Raw genomic sequence first — 26,489 nt, forward strand, 5'->3', positions numbered from 1 at the left:
ATATGCATTTCATTTGCAAAACCGATTTAAATTTTTAAACTTATAAGTTTGTTGAGAATTGAAGTCATTTTGTTTAATCTTCCCATTCGGGATCTTTATTTTTTTCTCTCTGGCTCTCCTGCATCTCTCATTTTCATTTGGTGGAGGGCTCTGGTGTGTGTAACTGTGGTCATTTCTGGAAGGTTCTTTCTTTGCGGGTACATGCATTCTCCCTGTCCTTTTGACACCACTCCAGCTTTAGAGAGAGCTCTGCCTTACTCTGGGGGCTCGTCTGGGCCACTGTGGGCATGGTCACTCTCATTTGGATAATCTCTCCAGGGCACTTGTGGCTCTTGGGAGATGGATCTTGGGATTGTTGAACCAAGTGACGCCTAGACCCTTTTAATAGTTTGGTTATGTTTGAGTTAAGTTCAGATGTTTTGGGTTGTTTCTGCACTGGCAGGCAGTCAAGAGGCCCTTTATTGGAAGTGCTCTCCTGTGCTGGCGCCTGAGTGCCTCTGTGGAGCCAGCCGTGAGGAAGGCCTTCTTGGGCTTGGGCTCGAGTCTTGGCTGCTGAGTTGTTGGTGCATGGTTTCTCAGTGCTTGATGATTTGAAAGGGTGATACTGGCATCTTGATGGGCATATTCCTAGGCTTATCTTCAGCCAGGTTTCTATTTGGGTTTTATAAATGCCTTCGTTTTCTAATTCTTTATCAGGAAAGTGTATGGCTTTGCAGGAATAGTCATTCTGTCTGAAGGTGCTTCTAAAAAAAGCGAAGTGTGATTTCAACTGTAATGATCAGTCCTGCTGTAAGCTGTCTGGAGGTCTGGGAGTGCATGCTGAAGTTCTGTAATCACCATCTCAAACTGCAATTCTGTTTCATTCACATGTTCTTCAATTTCTTTTCCTGTGTTCCTTCTTACTTGGTGAAAGTGCAGTGGTCCTAATACCTAGTCCAGTCTTAATATTGAATTTCACTTTCTAATTAAAAAGATTCTGTCCCATTTTGAGAAGGCATAGGCCTCATCTCCTCATCCCTTGCTTATAAGTTGAGATTTTTGGAAGTTGAAGCTTGTTGAGTGTCTAAATAGTTGTTGCTGTTATTACTCTAAATATTTAATGTATGAAAGTGAGACAGAAGGAAAGCTTCATATTAGCTCAGGAATTTTGGAAGATATTGAAGACACTAAATAGAAATCAAGAGGCCCTTTGAGAAATATTTTGGAAGTAACATAATTTCTGGCTCCAGTTCTTACATACCCTTTACATCCCAGCTTGTATCTTGTGAAACTACATGGCGAGCTCTGATTTCCAGGGATCACTCTGAAGAGGCTCCATTTTCTGCAGATCCCCTGCACTCGCCAATCCCACATGCTTAATGTTCTGGGGTTTGAGGCAGGAAATGGAGTAGGATCTTAAAGGGCGCAGTAAACAATGAGTGGAAACTGTAGCCCTAGTCTATAGATTTTTTAAAATCATTTCTTTGTTTTGTCAGTGATAAAGTTCAACATTCACTGACCTAAAATATTAGTAAACATGGTAGTGACCAGCTTGGCAGGCAGTTGTATGTCATTTTCTTTACAGATTATTGTAACCATTATGAAGATCATCCTCCCAAGCATATATTTTAAATTTGAAGGTTGGTGCTTGAAGTTCACATTTGGAAGTGGTTCAAGAGGCATTTGAATCAGAACTGAGGAAAGTTACATTCTCTGGAGAGGGGTTTGGAAAGCTCTCAAGGAATAAAGATTTAAAATGAATCAACAGTGTATGGCAACGCTATAATGATTCACAGTACAGTTCTCATCTTCCGACCCAGTATTGTTTCAGAGGCCCTCGTACTCATTTTCTTTTTCTTAAACTAGGCTTTAGAAATGTTTTACCTGACATAATTGTATACTTCTCAGGTACAGTCATTTCAGAAGTGGAGACAGGCACCCCAAAATGCCTTTGCATATATAGGTGAAATTCAGCCTTGTGCTAGCAAATTATCTTGGATCTTGTGTTGAACTCAAAATAAGTTGTTCTAACAACAAATGGGCTTATTCAGAAACAAAGAGAACCAAAGTGGAGTTAGCTGGCCTTTCCCCCTCCACACTCTGCCTCCTGTACCACAGGGAGCTAAGTCTCTCCCTGTACCCTCTCCTGCAAGGAAGGCAGTGGCTAACAATCTTTGTTTGAAGAACATCCTCTGGAGTTGGAAGGAGCTGCAGTTCTGCTGCCCCCACCCAGTTTCGCTGCGGAGGACTGATTTCTCCTGAGCCTTGTCTCCTCATGCTCTCACGGTCTTCCTGGTGGCCCAAGCTGTGTCATTGGGACACAGTGTGTTTCTCATAAAGGGCCCTTAACCCTTTATGAGAAACAGAGAGGAGCAGGTGACAGAAGGCTCTTTCTGGTTTCCGCAGACACTGTAGGAAGCTGAGTCCGCAGGAGAAGGCTGATTCCTGTCTCCCGCCTCACATGTCTGAGAACGGTGCCCGGTTGCCAGGCATTGGCTCCTGACCTTGGCCCCACTCACCGTGAGAACATGATGCAGAAAACATAGTGAGGCGTGTGTGCCAGAGGACAGGTGTCGGGTGCGATCAAGCTCCTGGGTGCCTCCACCCCTTGGGCGCCTCAGTCCTTTAGCTGGGATGGCAGGTCTGGCTCTTGCTGTCCTCCTTCCCCAGAGGAGCCAGTGCTTCCGTCAGAGAAGCAGTCACCCCGCCTGAGGACACACTCACTGCTTCTAACCATGAACCTCAAACTAGCAGAGACCTGGGGCCCTTCTCAGTGCCAAGTGGGGGTGCCTGGGAACCCAGCACTGGGCTCTCTTCCTTGGGGTCACCATGAAATGCTTCTCCAAGAGAAGAGTTAAGGTAGACTCACTTCTGGAAAGCCAGTCTGCAGGTCCATGGCCCTGGCCAGAGTTAACGAATCAACGGTTCTTTCCCATGGACAGCAGAGTTGAGAGGAAAGTGCTTAAAGTCATTCTGAAGAATGGCTTGAGTTTTGCCTGCCAGTTTCTTGGGGCAGGAGGCATGATTGTGTACCCAGCTATTTGACCCTTATGTTCACTATGGATACATTTATTCATCATTTTTATTGGGGGTAAAGGTAAAGGCCCTCCCGTTGATCGTCGATTTGCTCGAGCGGGCCCAGTAACGTCTCCATTGGAGACTTTGTTGTTACTGTGTCTGGCATATCGAATACTCTCGGTAGCTTGCCGGGCTCTCCGAGAGGGGCGGAGGAATCGAACTCGGGTTGTCCATGTTGGCCACTTGCAAGGCAAACGCCCTACCCGCTGTGCTATCGCTCCAGCGATAGCACAGCGGGTAGGGCGTTCGCCTTATAAGCGGCCAACATGGCCGACCCGAGTTCGATTCCTCCGCCCCTCTCGGAGAGCCCGGCAAGCTACCGAGAGTATTCGATATGCCAGACACAGTAACAACAAAGTCTCCAATGGAGACGTTACTGGGCCCGCTCGAGCAAATCGACGATCAACGGGAGGGCCTTTATCTCGGAGAGCCCGGCAAGCTACCGAGAGTATTCGATATGCCAGACACAGTAACAACCAAGTCTCCAATGGAGACGTTACTGGGCCCGCTCGAGCAAATCAACGATCAACGGGAGGGCCTTTACCTTTTTTTACCTTTTTATTGGGGGGGGTTGTCAGGCATTAAATTCAGACATGAGCTTTACTCTATTATTTTTTAAACTATTAAAAATTAAAAAAACAATTTTTCTTGAGTCACCGTGAGATACACAGGTACAAAGATGATCATGGGCAGTTTCAGTCATACAGTGTCCCAGCACCCATCCCTCCGCCAGTGTACATTTCCCACTCCCCAGGTTCCCTCCCACCACCCTCCCCCTAAGCCTATCTCTATGGCAGGCACTTCTCTCTCTCTCTCTCTTTCTCTCTCTCTCTCTCTCTCTCCCCCCTCCCCACCCCCATGCCCTCTCCCTCTCTCTTCCTCTCCCTCCCACTTCCTCTTGAGCCTTATCCCCAGCCTACCTATAGGTAGTTTTTAAGGAAGTGCTCTTCTATACTTTGACTTCATATGTTCCTTTTGTCTTCGTGTTTTCTTTTTTTCTTTTTGGCTTCTGTAACAGCATGCTGTCCCAACCCTTTCATTTCTGTCTGCCTTTCACCTTTCCTCCCTGCGGACTATGTCTCTTCTATCCACTCTGTCCTGAAAGTCTCCTCCCATTCTCTCCTGTGTTCAGTGTGTCACCATGTTGCTGATTTTTGCGACATTTTGGGTGTTCCACCTAATTCAAGTCTCCCTCACCTGGTTGTACTGGAAAATAGGGTTCCAGTGTCTGACCAGTGCCCCCTGACAACACGTACCATCAGGACACCTTGCACAAGGCAGGATCTCGCTAAATGTCTGTTTAATAGCTGCTATATTGTGCTCAGATGGGTCTGCGATTTAATGCATTCACTGATGCAGAGTCCCAGTCAGTCAGCCAAGATGGAAGGAAGAGAGAGTGGTCAGTATGCTGATATTTCTGAGACTCATTCCTCTGCTCTGTGGGCTTCAGGGATCGTCCCTCTGACAGAGTCACAATACAGGACTGATCTGACCTCGCTGTCACACAGATCTGGTCTGAGGCATTGGTGTGTGGGCATTATTATTGGCAAGGGCATGAGCAGGGAATTTTAGTTGTGTTCTGGACATGATGGGTGTGTGTAATATTTAAATATGCTCAGTCTTCACAGGCTGTTTTAACATTGAGATACACCCAGGGGTCTCCTTGTGGGTAGCTGCCTGCTAGACCTGTTGGCACCATCTGGCAGCAAGAGGAGTCTGACCTTTTAGGTCTTTGTCACTTTGGGTAGGAGTTCAGTTCCTTCTCCACCCTCTTAAACCCTACAGAGCCACTGCCTTCCTTGCAGGGAGAGACTTGGCTCCCTGTGGCTAAGTATGGAGGGGGAAAGATTGTGGAGGGGGAAAGGCCAGCTAACTCTACTTTGGTTCTCTTTGTTCTTTTACCATGCTCAGGTGGGGAGGATCATTTCTCCACGGGACCCTTTGCCATTATTCCTGCCTAGAAGTGGTTTTTGATTTCCCAGGAAGGAGTCAGAAACTCAGTTCCTTTCTTTTTTTTTTTTTTTTAATGGCCCAGCATATGGTCTCTCATGGAGATGCCCAGTGTGATTGAAAAAAATTGAGGATTTGGCTTTGTGGGAGCTAAAAGCCCTGTATATGTCTACTGAGCCCTTCTCTTTCATCAATCCCTTTTCCTTCAATCCAGTATTTCCTTGCAAGTATTAGTCTAGTTGTTCTCTTAAGTGGTGATAGAGCAGTGTGAAGTCCGCAGCTACTATTGTGTTGCTGTCATTGTCTTCTTTTAAGTGTGTCAGCAGTTGTTTTAAGTATTTTGTTGGTCCCTCATTAAATTTCTGTTCAGGACTGTGAGTTCTCCTGATGTACAGATCCCTTGATCATTAAGAAATGATCCTCTGTCTCTTAGAACTTTTTCAGTCCTGAAGTCAAGTGTTGTCTGATAATAGTATGGCCGCTCCAGCCTTTGTGTGGAGTTTGTTTGCTTGAAATAATTGTGTTCCAACATTTGAGTCTGTTTTTGGCCTTGCCCTCCAAATGTGTCGTTTAGACAGCAGAAGATGGGATTCAGTTTTCTAATTCATCCTGCCGCTCTGTGTCTCTTAATTGGTACATTTAGGGCATTGATGTTCAGTGATATTATCACCATGGAGTTTTGTGCCATGTTTCTGGGAAAGTTGGGTTTGTGTGTGACATTTTTCTGTCTTAAAGTAGTCCCCTCAGTTCTTGTGAAGTTGGTAGTGTTCGGGGGCCCATAATGGGTGCTGTGGAAAGGACTCAGCTGCATGAGCACCCTACCTGCTGTACTATTTCTCTAAGCCTAACATTCTGGTGCTTTTATATGTGTTGCCCTGTGAGTGCTTCTCACTGGCTAAGTGTTCTTCACCTTAGAATAGAGATGTGAAGAGAGTGATGGTGGATGTGTCCTGGGTGCACCCAGTAAGCAGAAACAAGAAGAGAGCAGGGAAGAAACTTGGGGTTTTTTGTTGTACAGTTTCTTATCCAATGTTGGCAACTCATTTCACTTTTTCTAATATGTTTCATATGTGAATAGTGAAGGAAACACCCTCTAATAAGATGCTTCTGGCTATCTTGGACATTTTGCCAAATACTTTCTTACCCTGGTTTGTCCCAAGGATGTGTAGTTCTGTGGCTGCCCTGTGGAGCATGGGTATTGGGCTCTAGGGGAGATTTCTGGGACTTCCGGATTTAATTAATCTCATAAGCCAGAGACATTTTGACTGGATTCAAGGAATAGGTAGATGTTCCTTTTTGATTTCTGAGAGCAGATGTGGCCTGAAAAGTACTAGTGAGGGAGTAGCAAGATCAATAGGCTATTTGGATCCATGAGTTGAAAAGCCCTACATCGTCACTTGAAATTGTTATATAAAATATATGAATCTTTTTTAAAATTTATTTGTTGAATCACTCCAGCGGGTAGGGCATTTGCCTTGCACGCAGCCAACATGGCCGACCCGAGTTCGATTCCTCCGCCCCTCTCAGAGAGCCCGGCAAGCTACCAAGAGTATTCAATATACCAGACACAGTAACAACAAAGTCTCCAATGGAGATGTTACTGGGCCCGCTTGAGCAATTCGATGATCAACGGGAGGGCCTTTACCTTTTTACCTTTATTTGTTGAATCACCATGAGAACAGTAACAAAACCTTTCAGTTCAAGTCTCGGTAGGTCATACAATGATCAAACACCCGTCCCTTCACCAGTGCACATTTTCCACCACCAAGAACCCAAGTATACCCCCCTTCCCACCCACCTCCCCCCTGTGTGGCAGATTTCCACTTTACACTCTCACTCTCTCTCTCTCTCTCTCTCTCTCTCTCTCTCTCTCTCTCTCTCTCTCTCTCTCCGTTGATCACATTCAATATTACGACATAAGACCCACCACTGTTATTTGGAATTTTCCCCAACATTCAGACCTGCCACAAAGACATCATTAGAAAATTTGTTTCCTAAGGTTGATTATGAAGAGCATATGATGTTGTGTGGCCTCAATAGTGACCACGTGAATTTGGAATTCTAATATTTTAGTAAAAAACCTAGAGGGATTACTGCCAGAAGCCCCTGGGTTCTGAGATTAGTATTTGTACCTCTGGGTTCATGGTCGGTCAGAAGCCGGAGGAGGCATTTGAGTGTGGCAACCTGGAGCAATGTAATGGTGAGGAGCAGGGCCAATTCCATCCCCCCATCCCACGAAGCCCCACGTGCCTCGTCATTGCACTCACGTACCTGGCTGTTCATTAGGCTCTAAAAAATGCAGGACACCATGTCGCCGCCACAGAGGAAGACAGGCAGAGGGACAGACACTCTTCCCCTCCCAGGGTAGCATAGCAACATGGTTAAATACACAAATGCATTTCGGTTGGGTATTATCTTTTGCTCAGATTTTCCCACCATCATTCAAGTCTGATTTTCAGGGAGAAATGTTGGATGATTTACTTTCCATTGATCTCTTTGCATATAAGGAAATGTCGTGTGGCCGCTTATACGGCCGCGTGGTTTGGAAAAAATGTCCTGGTACCCGCATGCCAGGGCCATGCTTGTAGAGGCTCATGGTCACCAGGATTCCATCTGGAGAAGGCGGGACGGCAGCACCTACCTCATCTGGGACCTCCCGGTGATATCAGCTCTGTTTGGGGCCCAGAGCATTCTCTGGGAGCTGTGGGGCCCTCCAGCCAGTTTTCTTCTTTGTTGCTGTGTCAAAATATATGAATCTTGAGGCTGTGCTTTTTTTGTACCCTCAGGATATATTCCCAGAATTAGTATTGCTAGGTCATATGAAAGTTCAATTTCTAGTTTTTTAAAAAATACCCTTGAATGATCAAGTATTAAGGAATCTCCCCTCCCCAGAAAATAAGATGCTTCAAAGCTTTATTGCAGTTTTCATCCTATTTGCACCCCCCCCCCCCCGTAAATACCATATTTTTATAAGGAAGAAGAAGCAGATGAGTGTATTGGTTTTCAGTTTCAGAAACACCCAAAGAGAGAGGAGCTTCAAACACCCTCCCTGACACATTGAGGTGTTACTTTCTTTGGAGCAGCGTGTGACCTGAGCACCTGGTGATTGGAAGGCTTCCATGAGCTTAGAGTTGGGGGCTTTGTCAGCCTCTCCTACTTAAGCCCGTGATAGGACTGGACACCCACCTCAAGTTTCTACTTTTCTTTCTTAGGATGTGGCTAAAGAATGTGAATTTTTACATGTCCAAGTTGATACCTGATCTTCCCAAGGACTATAATATGAAACCCACAGACTGCATTCTGTTCAAGAGTGTGGATTTCTAGATTAAGCTCCATCTGTTTCTTTTTTTCAAACCAGCCCAATGCTAGCTCCGGAATCATCACCATGGCACTTTATTTCCTCTTGTTAATGTGGAAATTGTGTAAGAATAGTGTGTATTGAGCGTGTGTATGCACGCATTCAAATATGTATACCCACTTAGCCCAGTGCCTAACCTAAGCAAGTACTTGGGAATCATATTTTGTCCATTAACAAATTGGAGTAATGGATATTAAGAGCATTCAAGTCCTTGCCTTTATGTGGGGTGGGAATTTTAGGATAAAAGGGCGATTTTATTTTGCGGTACTTGGGATTGAACCTAGGGCCTCACACACATGAGATTGTTATTCTCCTACTGAGCTACATCCCTGACCCTAAGGAGTAGTAGTTTTAAACTTTATTTCATCTTCCGTTCTTTTGCTTATTTATTTCTTTTTACTTTTTTCTTTTTTCCAATTAAAGGCTTTGATTTACAAAGTTACTGATAGTGCAGTTTTAGACCTATAATATTTTAACACCAGTATCAGTTTTCCTCTACCAGGGTTCCCATATTCCCTTCCCAACCCCTCTCTGCCCCATCATCACCCACCAGCTTGACAGGCACATTACAAAGTTCCAGTAGTTGTAGTTCATATTTTTTATTTTCAGTGTTGTAGAGTCTGTGTTTTGGATATATAGCTATATACCACTTTTTGCCTTTGGTTTTGAGGCCATACCTGGTTCTTCTCAGGATTTATTCCTAGTTCTGTGCTCAGTGTTCATTCCTGGCATGACTTGGGAGACCATATGCATTGCTATGGATCAAACTTGTGTTAGCTGTGTGCAAGACAAGTGCCCCACCCTCTGTATTCAACCCCAATACTTTGAAATTCCAAAAGATTTTGGAGGGAATGGGGTTTGGGTCACACTAGGCAGTGCTCAGGGGCTGTTCTTATTCTGTTTGTGTGTTTAGGAATGACCTCTGGTGGTTATCAAGCAGCCATATGGTAACAAGGATCAAACCAGGGTTGGAGGCAAGGAAGGCAAGTTCTTTATCTCCGGTACTATCATTCTGGCCGCAGGTTTTCTACTTCTTACTCTAATTTTGGTTTATATTTTAATAAAAGTAATTATTTTATTTCTAAAGCTGTTTATTTACCAATGTCCATAAAATTACCATGGGATTAAAAGTTACTTTCTTTACAGCTACATAATATTCCATTATGTACATGTTCCATTGATCTGTTTGTTGGACATCTAGGCTGATTCTGAATCTTAGTAATTGTACTGAGTGCTGCTGTGAATAATGGTGCACATATGTCCTTTTTAATGAATGTTTTTCTGTCCTGTTGTAGAAATCATGAGACCCACATTTTAATAACCAAACTTAAAAGGAGTCTGTCAAGATGGCAGATTGGGACTGGGGGTGGGGTGTAAGAGAGGGAACCTAGAACACTGGTGGAGGGAAGTTGACACTGGTGGCAGAGATAGTGATGGAACACTGTGTACCAACTATGAGTGACTGTGTAACTCATAGTGCTTTAGTAGCACAAAATTTGAAAAGTCATTTTCTGTTAAAATTTGCATATTGGTATTTTCCTTGATTATGTTTATAATGTCTTTGATATTTCCTGGGTTTTCATAAACTTTGTGCTTTGCTTTCTGAGTTTTTTTTGACCATCTTCCTCCTGGTTTAAGGATAGATTAGTGGTATTCATTTTGCAGACAAGGGTGACATCAGTTTCCTTCTATTATTTCTCATTTCCTTTGATAGTTTTTTATACACTATGGTGTGACTATCCTGATCGTCCAGGCTATATTTAATCTTCTTGGGGCATTGAATTTAGTCCAGAATTTGTTTTTAAATCTAGTTTGTTGGATAACATTGGGTTGTCCTTGATCCTCCCGCAGGGAGCTTAGGTTTATTGAGTTACTCCCACAACAGCGTTCTTGAGGCATACCCAATTCCATCAAGCACTGATGATCATATATTGCTTTTTATCCTCCTTTATGACATTTGCACGGTTTATATAGACACAGGAAGACAGTTCATACTACGCTTTGTAACATGGGAGTTAATTGACTCCAAATAATATTTACTCTTGGGTATCCATCATATTTACTTCACTTAAGCCTCAATTGCCCTTAGTTCCTAGCACTCCAAAAATAGGGTCCTGACAAAGGGACTGGATGGACCCAGGGCAAGCTGTAAGCTACCCTGGCAATGAAAGGGGACAAACTTAGCACCATAAGTAGAATAAGTTAAGAGCACGGTCGTGGAACAAACTCTGTTATGACCCAAAAAGAAGTAACCGAATAAGGAACCTAATGGTGTTAGCAAAGACTAACCTGGCCTGTTAGTCTGTTGTCTGGAATATATATTGAGAAGTCTCCTGGCAGAGCCAACCTTTAAGCTTATCACTTACTGTGTTCATACAAAATGACATCATTAGAAATATTATAAGAAGTAAATTTACTATGATTGTTTACATAGATTACTAGTGAGGAAAGGAGAAAGCAATACTCTGTGGATGGAATCCCGCCCTTGAGTGGATCACCTAGTAATCTGGAATGCTGAATCCTCAGATGAGATTTTTGCCCTTGAGTTAATCCCCTAGAACTTCCCTTGAATGAGTCGCTTTACCTCTGTTTGTTGTTATGACAATATTCAACCCCACCTAAGTGTACCCCACCCTTCATGATTTCTATATAACTATGCTTTAAGGGAAAGAGGGGGAATACAACAAAGGAGAGGACTTTGACATCTATTCTGGATGATGGAACTGTGATGACTGGGGCTATGAGCAAAACTACAGATATGATTGTCTTGTAAGGGAGAGATTGGACTATGTTGAGGAGGAGAGAGAAATAAACTGTCTACTGACCGGCCTGGGGTCCAGGCCCTTTTTCTCAGTTCTCTGATCCCTCATCTGTCGCTGTGAGCCGGCCCAGGGAACACTAAATGTTCTAGTCCCATGATCCCACTCTTTCTTTGGAAACTCACACAGGTGGCTGAGGCTTTTGTTTCTAATGTACGGATGGATTCCCAATTCTGGTGTGTCTCTGGGTTGCTTTGGCATCGAGTGCTACCCCAGGTACCTTGGCCCTGCCAGTCCTAGACTCTCAAACCCTGCTCTCTGTCTTCATGGAACCCCAGGAGAACATTTGGGTCTTGAGACCTTTAGTCTAAAGTACTCATTTCACAGGTGTTTGTAAATGCTTGCAATGCTGACTTTAAATATGCATGAATTTGACCTCATACTAACACATGTGTTCTTTTGATCTCATTTGGAATGTGCTGTCTTGACTTTGCCGAAGTATCTAATGACATATCTCAATTCCTTTTTAAAGACCTTAGAATTTTTGTTTGTTGTTTCATGCTAAAAACAAACAAACATTAACTGGTGTATAGAATATTTTTATAATTAAAAATTTATTTATTGTATTTGTTATTTGGAGAATGAAGAACTATTTTTGTTTTCAATCAGTTATACTTTTTATCATTGTGTCAGGTTTTTCAGATTTGGATTAGTGTTTCTTTGCCTTAAATTTTACTTGGTGGTTCTACTTGGAAAGTATCATGCTAAGTGAAATGAGCCAGAAAGAGAGGGACAGACACAGAAAGACTGCACTCATCTGGGGAATATAAAGTAACAGAATGGTAGTCGAACACCCAAGAATAGTTGAGGTAAGTACCAGGAGGTCTGCTGTACAGCTTGGAAGCCTGCAGCACATGCTGGGGGAAAAGGCAGCTCAGATAGAGAAGGGAACATTAAGTAAAGGATGTTTTGAGGACTCACTCGGGAAGCGAGATGTGTGCTGAAAGTAGACTATAGAACGAACATGATGGCTACTCATTACCTCTATTGCAAACTACAACACCCTAAAGGAAAGAGAGCGCAAAAGGGATTGCCTGCCACAGAGGCCGGGTGAGGGGGGATGGGAGGGGTGGGTGGGCTACTGGGATCATTGGTGGTGGAGAAAGGGCAAGGGTTGAGGTATGGGTACTTGATCATTGTATAACTGAAACCCAAGTATAAAAGTTTGTATACCTTATGGTGTTCCACTAATTTAAGAAAATTGTAAAAAAAATACATGTTGATATTGACAGCAAAAACTAAAGAAATTTTTTTTTGGAAAAAAAAAGAACCAATGTTTTCATATAGAAAGAAAATAAATGGCTGTGGTGATATGTAAGCAACACAATTTAGTGGTGCTTTTAATGGGAAATTTTTAATGAAATGCAAAGAAGAATCATTTTTCAATGCTGCAAAACTTGTATTATGAAGTCTTTTTTAAAATAGAAGATAAATAAATGCTTTCAGATTCTTTTGCCAGTGTGTATGTGGGGGGGAGGGGGGATATTTTTACTAGGGCATTATTGCCATCACTAATTCTATTGGGTTTTGAGTTTGTATTTTGTTTTTACATCTTTTTTTAAATTAACCTTTAATCTTAATCCAACTTGTCTCTTCTTTCTCTAGCTGTCTAGCTGTCCTCTTAAATGTCATTTGTCCTCTGAATAACTTCATTTATTTTCCTCCAATGTTCAAAGTATTTTAAATTTCTTATTTTTTATTGTGATTTAAAATCAAATACTGTTTTCAGTTCTACAAGTGAGAATCTTACTATGTTTGACATTGTTCAGTTAGCTTCCTTTTTTTTTTTTTTGTCATTCTGAGGAGATTTTATTTAAGAGAAGTGAAAAGAAAGGGAAGAGGGCAGGTGACAGGAAGCCCTTTTGGCAGTGGAGAGATCTCTCCAGCATGCTGCTGCCTCACTGGTGCTGGCAGTGTCTCAGCTGCCCCCGGGCTGGGGGTGGGGAGGGTGCTCTCGCCCTCAGGCTATCTCCCTGGACACCTCACTTGAATTTTTCAAAAATAAAGAGCATAAGGGCCTGGTGGTTGCAGTGATTTAAGATGTTAACTTTTTCTTTCGTTAGTATTTGTTTTCTGTTTTCTCCTTCTTTTCCATTTTCCAATGTTGTGCTTGCTGGTTATTTGTGGGACTGGTACATGTGCTCACTATGGGTTTGGACATTTTAATTAAGAAAGGCAGAAACTTCTCTCTCTGATTTAATATTTTTGGTATTTTCCCTTTAAAAATTATTAACTTGGAGCTGGAGAGATAATCCAGCATGTAGAGTGCTTGCTTTACATGCCAGTTGACCTGGGTTTGATTCTGGCACCCCAAATGGCCCTCTGAGATACTGTCCCCTGAATACAAACTGGGAGGAAGCGCTGGGCACTGCTGCCTGTGGGCCTAAAGCAAACAAATTGGTTAAGTTTGGGTTGATGGATGCTGAGGCTGTAGCCGGCAGTAGAGCACTTTTCCCCCCAAGTGCCAGGCCCAGTGAAGAAAAGAGTAACAAATTAAAACCATTAAAGGGGTATTGATTTAAGTTTAAGTTATTCTGTCTGGACAGAAGAATGATCTTTTGCTGACAAGTAAAGTGATTGCCATTATATTTAACTTGTTTTTTTGTTTTGGAGACACCCTGGACGGTAACCAGGGCTTACTGCTTGCTCAGCAGTCAGCAATGCACAGGGATCAGATACTGAAGTGAAGTTGGAACTGGGTCTGCGTCCATGTTTGCAAGACCCCTGTCTGTCTTGCTGCGCTGTCTCCTCAATCCTGTATATAATTTTGAAACAGGTTTTGATGCTTATTCTACAGATTTGTTTTCACACCCTACTCTGTACTGTTTTGGGTGTTACAAGGAAAACAGTTCTTGAATGAGAAAGGATCTTTAGTTCCTTCAGACAGTAAAGTAGTACTGATGTCAGGTGCTGTGATTGTGGCCTTAAGGTGGGGGCTGGGCAGTGAGTGAACCCTGGGCACAGTGGCAGGCTCCACAGGCAGTGCTGTCTGTCATCCTGGGACGGAGGGACTCTGGGGGCAAAGTGTGTGTGTGTGTGGGGGGGGTGTGATACACATTCTGGGAAATCCAAACTGAATATGTGGAGGGGTCTGACTTACCCAGTAGTGTGAAGGGCACGTTTTGAATTCACAGTTGCAGTGTCCATTGATTACAGTGTGGGCCTTCAAAGGGTCCAGGAACTGCTAGATTTTCCTAAGCGTATGGCAAAGTCTCTGGTGAATGGCTGATTCTTCCAGGAAGAGTAGGGATGAAACTGGGCCTGAGAGGAGGCTGCAAGTGTCTGAGCCAGTCAGGACTGTTCTTGGATTGCGGCGGGACTGATGTTTCTGTGCAGCAAGAGTGGGTGGAAGCTGCGCTATAAGGCCATCCCAGCCCGGACCCTCTTTTCAGATGGTGGGCTGTGATGTATTGCTGTGCCGTGGGTTCAGGTGGGACAGAAAAAGATGTTCATCATTGACTTCTTCTGTAAAGGAAAATAGAGAACAGTGTCACAAATAGCAGGCCTGAGCAATGTTCTGACTGTACGACCATGACTGCGATGGAGGAGAGGCCATGCTGTGTCTGCAGGCATCATAGCTGTGGCTTTGACCAAAGTCGCTAATCATTCTCCTATGGGAGAGGGTGTTGTGTAGCTTAAATCCACAACAAACATACTGTGTAGTTGCTTGTATGCTACCCACCTACTCTTCCAACCATTCCAGTTCCTATGTGATTTTCTGAAAAAAGTATTCTTGGGTACATAAATTTTTCCAGGTTTATGACAGTTGGTGGTTTTTTTTTTTTTTTGGTAACTAGGACAAATTAAAAGTCTGAGGAAAAAATTAAATACAACACGAAAAGAGTAAAGGCCCATTCAAGTACAACTTCTGGATCTAGAAGTATAAATAGCAACATTAGTAAGAAAAATGTTGACTTTAGAATTAGCAAACTTTTGACTTTGAACTATTTCTCGACTCTGTTCTAATAAAGAACTTTAAGATGAGATGCAGCTTTATGATGAAGATTATTTAAATTTTCGTCGCAAGTTCAGGAGACAATTATAATGGACAGCCTTCAGTACATTATTTATAATGTCATTCTTACGAAGGAGGGATAACCCTTCAAACTCATAGGATATGAGAAACCAACCTAGCAAGTCAAACTTCTCAAAAAGCCCCATAATTAAAGGGAGAAAAAAAACTGTTAAATGCCATATTTTCTATTCACTTTATAACTGTTAATGAGAATTTATGTATAAAGAATCTTTTTATTCTCATTAACATTTACAAACTATAGATAGAAAGCTATATATATATAATTATTATAGATAAAAAGCTGCAATGCTAGTAAAACTGTTCCCTAGTCCTTCTTGGAGCATGTAAAAGTAGCACAGGACATTTTGATGTAAGACTTTGTTGAGGATTTATCCAGGGTCTTATGCCCTAGAACAACATGAATAATGAGTGTTTTGCCTTTTGTCAGAAATGAGTTTGTCAGATTTGGATGGTGTGTTTCACATCCCTTCCCAGACAGCTGAAATATGCAGAGCTGGGAAGGGCCACCCTGGTCCAGATGAAACAAACATTGGAACACTGTAAAGGAAGGGACAGGCAGGATTAAGAAAGTATTATTTAAAAAGTGGTTTAACAAGCTGGAATGTACAAAATGGTGTTTGAAATCACTGTTTTATTTATCTTTAAGTTTCATTATCCCAAGAAATTCTGCAAAATCTCTCGACTGTACTGAAAATATTTTGTGCAAGTTATTAGTTTTATTAAAGGGAATTCACTAAAACACAGTGAATAGCCAAATTTTAAATATCCTTTTTTAAAAAAGTTGGAGTAAAACAGTTATTTTTTAATTGTGTAATTCAGTGGAATAAATTACATTCCTAGTGTTATTAAGTATTTCTGTTCTTTCCAAAACTTTTTCATCATTCCCAACTGAATTTCTCTACCCATTAGACAATTTTTCACTGTTTCATAATCTCTAGTGGTGTCTACCTTCTTGTTTGGCCAAGAATTTTCCTGTACTGCTTGTTGATATTGTGAATTTGTATATGGATTGTCTGTGAATTTGTACTAATTTGTCATACTTGTTGTGGCCAGGAATTGCTCCATAATATCTTATTATTTTATTTTTTGCTTTTTTGGGTCCCACCTGGTGATGCATAGGGGTTACTTCTGGCTATGCACTCAGGAATTACTCCTGACAGTGCTCTGGGGACCATATGGGATGCTGGGAATCGAACCCGGGTCAGCCTCATGCAAAGCAAATGCCTTACCCGCTGTACTATTGCTCTGGCCCTTCTAAGTTTCATCTATGAGGTAACATATATAAAAAATTCATTCCTTCAGGATGAATAAAACTTTTTTTATGTATATACTCCAGTTTGCTTATTTATTCATCTAGTAATGAACACTTGTGCTTTGTATTTATTTGAGTCTCTACTTTTTTATTCTTTTGGAATATGCCAAGACATGCATTGATGGAACATATGTTAATTCTATGTGAGTGTGTTTTAAGTTTTCATACCATTTTTCATAAAGGCTGCAGCATTTTACTTTCTTACCAACAATGCATGAGGGTTTCAGTTTCTCCACTTTCTCACCACTATTATTTTTTGTGGCATCTTGTGGTTTAATTTGTGTTTTCCCAATAACCAGTTATACTAATGATCTTTTCATATGACACTTGCCCACTTATATATATATTCTTTGTAGAAAAATCTGTCAGGTCCTTTCATGTTTTCATTTTTTTTTTGTTTTTAGTTGTTTTTCTTTTTTTATGTTGTTTCTATTAGTCCCTTATTAGACATTATTTGCTATTTGGGCTGCAAGTTGTTTTTTGTTTTTTTTCCCCCCCTATTTCTGTAATAAATGTTTTTAATTCTTGGTCGTATCTTTGAACACATAAGTTTTAAGTTTTGATTATATCCAATTTTTTGGGGGGGTCACACCTGGCGATGCACAGGGGTTACTCCTGGCTCTGCACTCAGGAATTACTCCTAGCGGTGCTCAGGGAACCATGTGGGTTGCTGGCTATCGAACCCGGGTCGGCTGTGTGCAAGACAAACGCCCTACCCGCTGTGCTATTGCTTCAGCCCTCCAATTTATTTTTTGTAGCTGTGCTTCGGTATCATATTCTGGATATTGCAGTCATTCAAAATCTGTCATAAAATTTTTCTGTTATGTTTTCTTCTAAGAGTCTTTTTTGTGTTTTTAGGTCACAGCTGCTGATGTTCAGCGCACACTCCTCACTGTGCTCAGAATTCGTTCTGTGCATACTTTGAGTGACTGTACCAGGTGCTTGGCAGCAAATCCAGTCTGTTTCATGCAAGGCAATTGTCTTCCCACTGTGTTATTGCTCTTGTCCCCTCTTCTAAGAATGTTAAGAGTTGTAGCTCTTTTTAGTCTTACCTGTTTTTTAAATTTACTTATGGTTTAAGGTAAGAGTCCAGCTTTCTAGAATCACTTGTTGAGATAGTGTCTTTTTCTCATTGGTTTATCTGGTATTGGAACTACCATATAGATCCAGTATGGGAGGGTTGGATCTATATAGTAGATCCAACCTGTGTGTGTTTATATGTATGGAGGGTTTATTAATGGACATCTATTCTACTTATTTCGTTTATCTATCTGTTCTCACTCATGTCAACCCTACTGTGTCTTCATTACCATGGCTTTATAACAACTTTTGAAATCAGGAAATTTGAGTTTTCCAACTTTGTTCTTTTCAAGGGTTTTGTGTGTCTGTGTGGGCAGACTACTTGGTGTCCTATATAAATTTTAATAAAGCTGTTAACTATTTCTGTGAGACATGGCAGGGAGTACACTGAATCTAGATTACTTTTAGTAGTATTAAATGCTAGCTATTAAATATTTCATTCTAAGAACACAGGATTTTAAAAAGTTTAAATCTTATTTACATATTCAAAGCAACCTTTTTTTTTGGTTTTCAGCATACAAGTCTTTTGCCTTTTCAGATAAATTTACTCATTATTTTACTACTCTTAGTGCTGTTCTCTTAATTTGCTGCTGGTATATGGAAGCATAGTTGTTTCTGTATCCTCTTGCCTTGCCTAATTTATTAGCTTTGTGTGTGTGTGTGTGTGTGTGTGTGTGTGTGTGTGTGTGTGTTTCCAAGGTAATAGTATATACTTGTCAAACGAATAATTCTAAGTCTTGTTTCATCATTGAATATGGTTTGATGTTTTATTTTTTTACCTAAGTGACTAGAATTCTCTCACCGGAAGGAATCTGTTTAAGAAGGCTTGTGGGATGTACATTCTCAGGCCGAGAAGCAATCTCAGTTAGAAAAATTGATAGCAAAAATGTGATATTTGGGTTTTCCCTGAAAGGAGTATTTAAATGATACTCTTGACACCCAACAGCAGGGAGAACAGTATGTTTTTCCTTATGTCGAATGCCTGTAAGAGTTCCATAGAAGCAGCATGCAGTACTCAGGAAGCCAGGGCAAAGGCAGATCATAGCAGGAGAGAGCTTGAGGGCACAAGGTGGGGGTCACAGAGGACCCGAAGGAAGTGTTCTTTGGACAGAAGGGAGGAGCAGGATTCCACGAACCCTTCTGCAAGTTAGAAAGCTCAATGGAAGGGCTGTTTGGAGAAGGGCATGAGTCTGCGGTGGCTGAGGCAGAGCTATGGCTGTGATAGGTGGGGGGCGGTGGAAAGCCTCATGGTCGTTCCTGGATCTTGCAACAAATGGTTTGGGGTGTGTCAATTCACATTTTCCAGTGAGACAGCATATACCTGTATATGTAAATATATTTGTTTTATGAAGTGGAGTGGACTCATGCGATTGTGGGGCGGAGTCTGAAGCTTGTGGCCCTGCCAGCGGGTTGGAAGGGAGGAGGACAGGTCTCAGAGACATTCACCTCAGAGGCCACCTCTTGTCTATGGGGAGTTAGGCCAAGCACTTTTTGGGGGGCCTGCAAAGCCAAAGAGGTGATCCCTCCAGGTTCTGGCCAAACTGCTGGTTTGGATGCCCTCTTCTAAGTCCATCCTGGCTCTCTGCTTCAGCAGGGAACTTGGGCTGGGCCTTTGCCAGAGTCCACTCTGAAACACACAGAGATGGCTTTGTGGGTACCTGGAATGTGGTTTGTACCACAGTAGGAACAGGGAAAGACTTGCCTCTCTGCTTCCCATTGGAGGCTCCTGTGAAGGCCAGGGTGTGCTTCGTTCAGCTCAGATTCCCTAAAGCTTGTGGAGGAGTAGGGGGAGGGGAGAATCACTCTGTGTATATTCTTTTATTTTCTTTTGCCCGAGAGGGGAGAGCAATTATGAAGTGATCTGCAACAAGAATATTGGATCAATATCAATACATGCTGGCGGTGGTGCCCTTAGGAAGGGTGCCTGCTCTGGGACTGCCTCCCTCCCCCCAAACATACACATACTCACCCCTTGAACACTTCTTTAAAATAGGCTAAATCCATATTCTCCCTAGTGTAATTAAATCTACAGACTGCCGTGAGGAAGAGGAGGTGCGTAGTTTCTGGTAAAAACGTGGCAGAGACATTCAGGGTGTTGATGACAGCAGTCCCACCCCTTTGAGGACCTTTGTTCTACTGACCCCAAGACCACCGAGCTGCTCAGGGTTCCAGAGTTGTTGACTGTCTTTTGTGTTCAGAGGGCAGCGCTGCCTCTGGAGCAGACATTTGAACCAGACTTACAGGGACTCCAAGGGTAACTGGCCGGCTGCCCTTGGACAAGCTTTGTGGTAGATTTTGTTCTAGTTTAGTTTCTTATAGTCTGTCTTTATTCCAGGTGCTGTGGTGCAGTAAATATAATTTGAAGAAGGCAAGAAGGAACCGATGGCTTTAGCTGGTGGCCCAGACTCCTTTTTGCACCATCCGTACTACCAGGTATGGGTGCCTGATTCTGCACAAATGTATTGACCGAGAGTGGGTCATGGCCAGAGGTAGTTAACACCCACCAGTCATCGATTTCTGGCAGGTCACTGGAAAAATGCTTGAGTAGGATTGTGGACAGGTCTTATAGTAGTAAGAACATTGCACAGCCTGTATAGTTTTCTATGTGTTGCTTTGCAGGTCTTATATAATATTGGACAAGTTTTACATTGTATTGTAACACAGACTTACCTTTTGGTGTTGGGGAGTTGTTTGGAATGAACCAGGTCCCCTGTTGCTACTTGCTAGGTCTAGAAGGCAGAGTGGGATGATGGTGAATATGGAAATTTCGATCAGAGATGTGAACTTACATGCAAGAATGTGGGAAGGAAAGGGTTTTGTGAGCATGGAGCCTCTTGGCCTAGTTGTCCCCCTTTGGATTGGGTGTGTTCCCACATCAGTTGCATCAGGTTGGATTCTGTTGGGCAACAGTCTATCCTTGTGCTCTGCTGTTTCATTAGCTCATTCTCATGAATGGCCAGAGAAGTTCTCACTGCAAATTTCCTTCATCATCTGAAGCAGATTTTACAGTGTAGAGAGAAACCTTTGAAGGAGTAGTCATTGGTTCTTGGGATTTAATCTCCTTGTTGACCTTTATCCTTCAAATCACGTGCACCATCTTGCTCCGGGACACCGCCCTTTGCGCTGAATTCTCTCATTTTGAAGTTATTCTGTATTATCTATGCTTGATCTGCTTTTGCTCTCTTCAGAGCTTGTTTTTCCTTCATTAATAACTAAAATGAAGTCTCATTTTTAGTTACCATGATGAGAAATTGCCTGTGGCCTTACGGTTGCAGAAAAATGGCATTAAGTTTTTGTTGTCAAAGTAAAACAAATCTTTAAAGAAAGAATGAAGGTTAATTAGAAATACCATTTATTATGACCATTAATTTTGAAACAAAGCTAACATTCTTAGTAGAATTGTGAAGTTTGCTAGTGAAGTCTGTTTACTGGGTCAGGTGGTTTGCACCTGCCTCTTATGTGTTTATTTTCTTCTGTTTTGTGTTTGTTTTTTGTTGTCCACACCATGGTCGTTCTTCCTGAAAGAAACCTTGGGGACAGAAAGTGGTACTTAGAACCATTAGATGGACTTGGGGACTTGGGTGTGACAGTACGTCAGGAAGTTACTATGAAAAATTTGGCCCCGAAGTGTATGTTTACTTAGAATTGATTCATTACTCCTAGATCAAAACATTCTTATGTATGATTAAAAGATTTTTGTGTGTGAGATTGTCTTGTTATCAGAGAGGTGTGTTTGCCTCTGTCTCTTGAGTGAAGTTCCATGCTCTTTTTTCCTGGTTCTAGGTCCGATTCTGATGTGGCAGCTTAATATTGGTTATTTGCATCTGGCAGGCTTATCTACTGGGACCTGACAGGCTGTAGTTCAAGGCCTACAAGTGAAACCTTCCCCACTGGTGTCATCATGCAGTTGGTTATAGCAAACCTGAAGGTCAAATTTGGCATGAGGGAGAATAATGACACAAAATCTCTTTATGTCCCTTTGTGTCCCACTAATAATGTTTTACTTTTGTTGATCCACAGAAATGGCAGAAGCTTCAGTTAATGGTAGTGTCTAACTCTGGCCAGTCATAATTGCTGCCTGGTTTCCTAAGGCAGTTAATTTGGGAAGGTATATGAATGGGGTGGTTCCCAGCCATCTTGGCCATTTTTGGTGAAACGTACAGTGATACTGCTCAGTTGCTTTGGAAGGTTTTCTCTAAGTTGTGTAAAAATCTAGCTGCTAGACTTGGTAGCATGTCTTCTCCAGAATTTCTCAGAAAATCAATTGATTTATGATAAATTCCAGTCAGGAGCAATGTGCAGTTGTGGCAGTTAGCTAAATCTCTTAAGTTCTTTTTAAAGAAAAAATCTTAAGATCATCTTCATACAAATAACTTTTTATTTAAAAGTTATTCACAAATATTTGTATTTTGTGACTGAATTAGAGGTACCGTAAATTATATGTCGCATTTTATTTTATTTTTAAAGTTGTTCACAGTGATTATTTATTACATTTAATATTCCAACACCAATCCCACCACCATTACACTTTCCTACCATTATATTTCCAATGTTTCCACCCGATCCCCAACCCTTGCCTTCAAAGCAGGACCTAGATAATTTATTTTGTATTGCTTGTTATAAATAATTCACTAAAAATGATCCCAAAAAATTTCCGTAGAAGAAAGTATGGATGTCACATTTTTGATGTACACAGAAGTACCAAAATTATTTTGTGCGTTTAATTATCCCACTCCAGGCTTTAGTGATGGAGGCATCAGGTTGGTGTGTGCTTGGAGTGATGGAGTAAGGAACAAATAATTCACTTTTAGACTTAGGCTGGCTCCTGAAAATATCTGTGGCCTTGGGGAATCAGCCAGCTTTTATGTACCTTGTCTTTCCTGTTGGTGTTGGTGTTGTGTGGTGACTGGATGTATGCAAGTCACCCTTCAGGGTCCCATCCACATCTTGAATGCTTAATCCTTGGTTGTCACCTGTATTCCTCAGGTAGCAGTCACCTAACTGCTGATTGCTTTGTCAGTGCCCAGCTTTGCATATGAAGGACAAATTCAAGGGACCTCTGATTCCTCTGGAGGAGCTCAGTGTGGCAAAAGAGATAATTGTGAATAATGATAATGTTTCTGAAACCAAAAAAAAAAATTGGTAGAAGGGAAAATCCATAGGAGAAATTTTTACCTTATTTCTTTCTGTACCCGGAGCCAACTGGGTGGAGAACTTGATCCTTCTTGGCATGGTGGTGGCAAATGCAGTACAAAGCTTAATGGCACAGACTTGTTCCTTTATCTCTCGCCTGTGACTGCATTCAAGCTGTATCAGCACAGGTAAGTAGTAATGGGAAAGTTGGTGACTTCCTGCTTTATTCCCATTGTCCAGATGGGCCTCCCCATGTCTCTATTTGGACAAGGGCATGAACGGGAGACTTTGCTTGCCTCCATCCTCCATCTTTTGGCTTTGTCAAAAGATGAACTTTAGGGTTATCATTACATATAATCTTGGTTTTCAGGATCAGTCTCAGATTTCTAGACATTTCCAGAGTCTGTTAGTGTTGTTTGGATAGCCAACGAGCATTTCTATGACTATTCTGTTTTCAGTCTTACATGTCTATATTTTGGCAAGGGATCCTATCACTGGATTAACTTTTCTTGCAGAAATTTGTAGATGGTAGCTTTCACTTATTATAGTTAGGCTATGAAAGGATCATTTGAAACATTTTTTTTAATGAGACCAATGAAGCTGATAAGACCTTCATCTGAAAAGAATTGCCACAATTCTGTTGGTTCTCTTCCTCCTTTTCTCCTATCACGGCACAGCTGTTAGAAACTCATCTGTGTCATTGCTCTGCTTCTTCACGAACCACAGATAGGTGAAATTACTTTGTTTTTATTCTTCTTCTGACTTATTTTGCTTGGCCTAATTCCTTTAAATTCTATTCAGATTATCTTAAATGATAAATGTATCTTCTTTCTACAACGGAGCAATATTCCTACTGTCTTTATATTATAGTCATCCATGGGACTTGGAGTGATTCCTTATCTTTGTTATTGTAAATAGTTCCACAGTGAGCATAGAAATGTACGTATCTTTTCAAATTGGTGCTTTTATATTCTTTGGAATGATAACTTACCTTGAGTATAATTGCTACATTCTGAGATAGATCTGCTTTTAAAATTTTTGAGGAATGAACCCTCATGCTGTTTTTGATGAAGGTTGCACAAATTTCCCACCAACAATATACAAAGGTTTTCTTTTTTCTCCTCACAAAAGATATTCTCAGAGGTGTGAGGTGATACTGTGTTGTGGTTTTAATTCACAATTGCCTTATTATGATGGTTTTTTTCTTCATGTACCTGTTGGCCTTCTCTGGCCTTCTTCACTATTTTTCCCTTTGGTTATATTTGGGGAGGGGGGTGAAGGGGTCGGTCAGAGGTTGGGAGGGGAGGGAGTGGTGTGCTTTGGTGGGGGTTGGTGGTGGCGACATCTGTCGGGTTGACTCAACGAGAGAGGATATTTCGTTGCGGGCATCTGACCTGTCCGCACTGGCGGTAGTCGTTGACTGGTGAAGCTTGAGTCTTCCTGTTCAGTGGTGGTGGTCGGCTTCTTTTCCCCGTCACCTGGTTCTGCCATCCTTCCCTTTCCTGGCATCTCATTAGGTGACATTGGCCTTGGGGGGTCGAGCCGGTCATCTCTTCACAGGGTCGCCGCCATCACCCACCCCCTTGCTGCCCGCCTGTTGCCTCGCGTTTTGCAGCTCGAGCTTGCGAGCCTGCAAGCTGCGGTGGCGCGTTGTCATTGTCCGGGCCCTGGGAGACGCAGTGGCCTCCTCAGGGTCTCTCTCTCTCACTCTTTCGGCGGTTTCCGCCCCTCTTGCCCCGTCGCGGCGGGTGGAAGTCGGTCTCCCGTCCTGGCGGACCAGGGCAGTTCGCCGGGCGCTGTGGAGAAGCGGCGAGCCCCCGCGGACCCGGCGCACCACGGAGCAGTTCGCGGACGCTCAGTTTCGGTTTGCCCTGCTTCGGACCACTACGGCAGATTCCCCAACTCGTGTCTGGGAGCCCGAAGAGCGGGGTAGCGGGCCCAGGTCCGGGCAATGGCCCCTTGGCGGAGAAGAGCCTTTGGGGGACGATTGAGAGGGTCCCTTTCGGGGACCGGCTTCCCAGCCGCTGCCCCTCCTCTCCTGCACTGTGCACCGTGGGTAGCAGAGCTCTGCTCTGTGTTCAGCGGGGAGGTTCCGCCTTCATCCCCCGGAGCTGGGGGGTGCTGAGCGAAGTCACTTTGCCGACTGCGGCCCGCCTCCCCGCTTCTGGGAGGGGGAGGGTCCCGGTGTTACGTTGGTAGTTGGGGCTCAGATTGGCCCACGTGTGTGATTGGAGAAACAGGGCATGCGGGTCTGGGATCGTTATGGGCCCACCATGCCCCCCCCCCCCGTAACCGCCCCCCTACCCCGAGGGCGCTGTGCTTCAGGCGGGGGTGGCGGGTGGGGTGGGGTCGTCGCTCTGTCTGCTCCAGCCCCCCTGTGTGTGCCGCATCCGGAGGAGGTGCTGCGGATCTAGGCTTCACCCCATGTGCTCTCGGGGGTCTCCCGAGTGGCGGACTTTGCCGTCCCGATTGCGGAAGCCTCTGGCAGGGCAAGGACGGGCGAATGGGAGAGGAGAGTCTTGTTTTCTGCCCACGCGGGTTTGCGGAGGCTCTGGTCGCCTTCGACCTTTCCTGCCCCGCACTGGGGCGGCGGCCGGGTGGCGATGGTCGGCGTGGACCCTCTGGGAGGGGGTTGGTGGAGGAAGGGTGCCCAGCCGGCAGCAGGGCGCCTGGCTCTCTGCAGCGGCTAAAGGTCCGAGTTGGAAAGATTTTTGATCTACCTGGTTGCAACGTGAATCTCTGACCCCTGCCCATTTCTCTTGCACGGTGATAGTTGAACCCTACCTACGACTGAAGGAGGCGCGTCCTCGGAGCACTGCCTGGTGTGACGCGGGACTTGCGTCTTTGCGCTCCTGGCCTTAGCTCCAGCAGGGCCATCTTGCTCTCTGACTTGGGGGTTCCTACCTCTTGTTAGCACAGACTCCTCCTCGCCCCAAGGAGTCTTCCCTGTCGGTGGGAGGGGGCGTGTTGTGGTGGTGACATCGGTCGGGTTGACTATGAGCGAGACGGGATGTTTCGTCGCGTGTCTGACCTGTTCGCGCTGGCGCGGTTGTGGCCCGGTGAAGCTCGAGTCTGCCCGTTCGGTGGTGGTGGTCGTGGTCGGCCTCCTTCCCCTGTCATCTGGCTTTGCTGTCTTTCCCTTCCCAGGCTCCTCGGTCGGTGGCTTAGTCCCTGGGGGGGTGGGGTGGGGGGGTTCAGGCTGTCATCTCGTCGCGGGGTCGCCCGCCGTCGCCCCCTTGCGGCTCGCCCCGTGTCTCGCCTTAACCGGCTCGAGCTCGCGGGCTTGCGAGCTGCTGCGGCGGGTTACCATTGTCCGGGCCCTGGGAGACGCGGCCCCCTCTGTTTCTCTCTCTTGCTCTGTCGGGGGTTTCCGTTCCTCTTGTCCCGTCGCGGGGGTAGAAGTCGGTCTCCCGTCCCGGCGGGCCGGGGCCGTTCGCCGGGCGCTGTGGAGAGGCGGCGAGCCTCCGCGGGCCCGGCGCACCGCGGAGCAGATCGCCGACGCTTAGTTTCGGTTTGGCCCCGCTTCGGACCACTACAGGGCAGACCCCCAACTTGTGTCGGGGAGCCCGAGGTAGGGTAGCTGGCCCAGGTTGGGGTGACTCCCCCTCAGCGGAGAAACCCCTTGTCTAGCGATTGAGAGGGTGCCTTTGAGGGACCGGCTCCTCAGCCGCTGCCGGTCCTCTCCTGCGCTGTCTGCCATGGGTAGCAGAGCCCGTCCTTCCCCGCTCTGCGCTCTGTGGGGAG

At 43.9% G+C, this 26,489-nt stretch overlaps 1 protein-coding gene across 1 annotated transcript in view; it reads left to right on the top strand.

Annotated features, from left to right (window-relative positions):
- GRB10 (growth factor receptor bound protein 10) overlaps positions 1 to 26,489 on the top strand; it is a 182,496-nt gene that overhangs the window by 22,190 nt on the left and 133,817 nt on the right. Inside the window, exon 2 of the mRNA XM_056137982.1 lies at positions 19,948 to 20,045. Within this exon, the coding sequence (XP_055993957.1) occupies positions 19,995 to 20,045 (51 nt within the window). The 5' untranslated portion in view covers positions 19,948 to 19,994. The remainder of the gene's footprint in view (positions 1 to 19,947; positions 20,046 to 26,489) is intronic.

This window comes from Sorex fumeus, unplaced genomic scaffold (assembly GCF_029834395.1).
Source record: "Sorex fumeus unplaced genomic scaffold, SorFum_2.1 ptg000128l, whole genome shotgun sequence".
Classification (NCBI taxonomy): Eukaryota; Metazoa; Chordata; class Mammalia; order Eulipotyphla; family Soricidae; genus Sorex; species Sorex fumeus.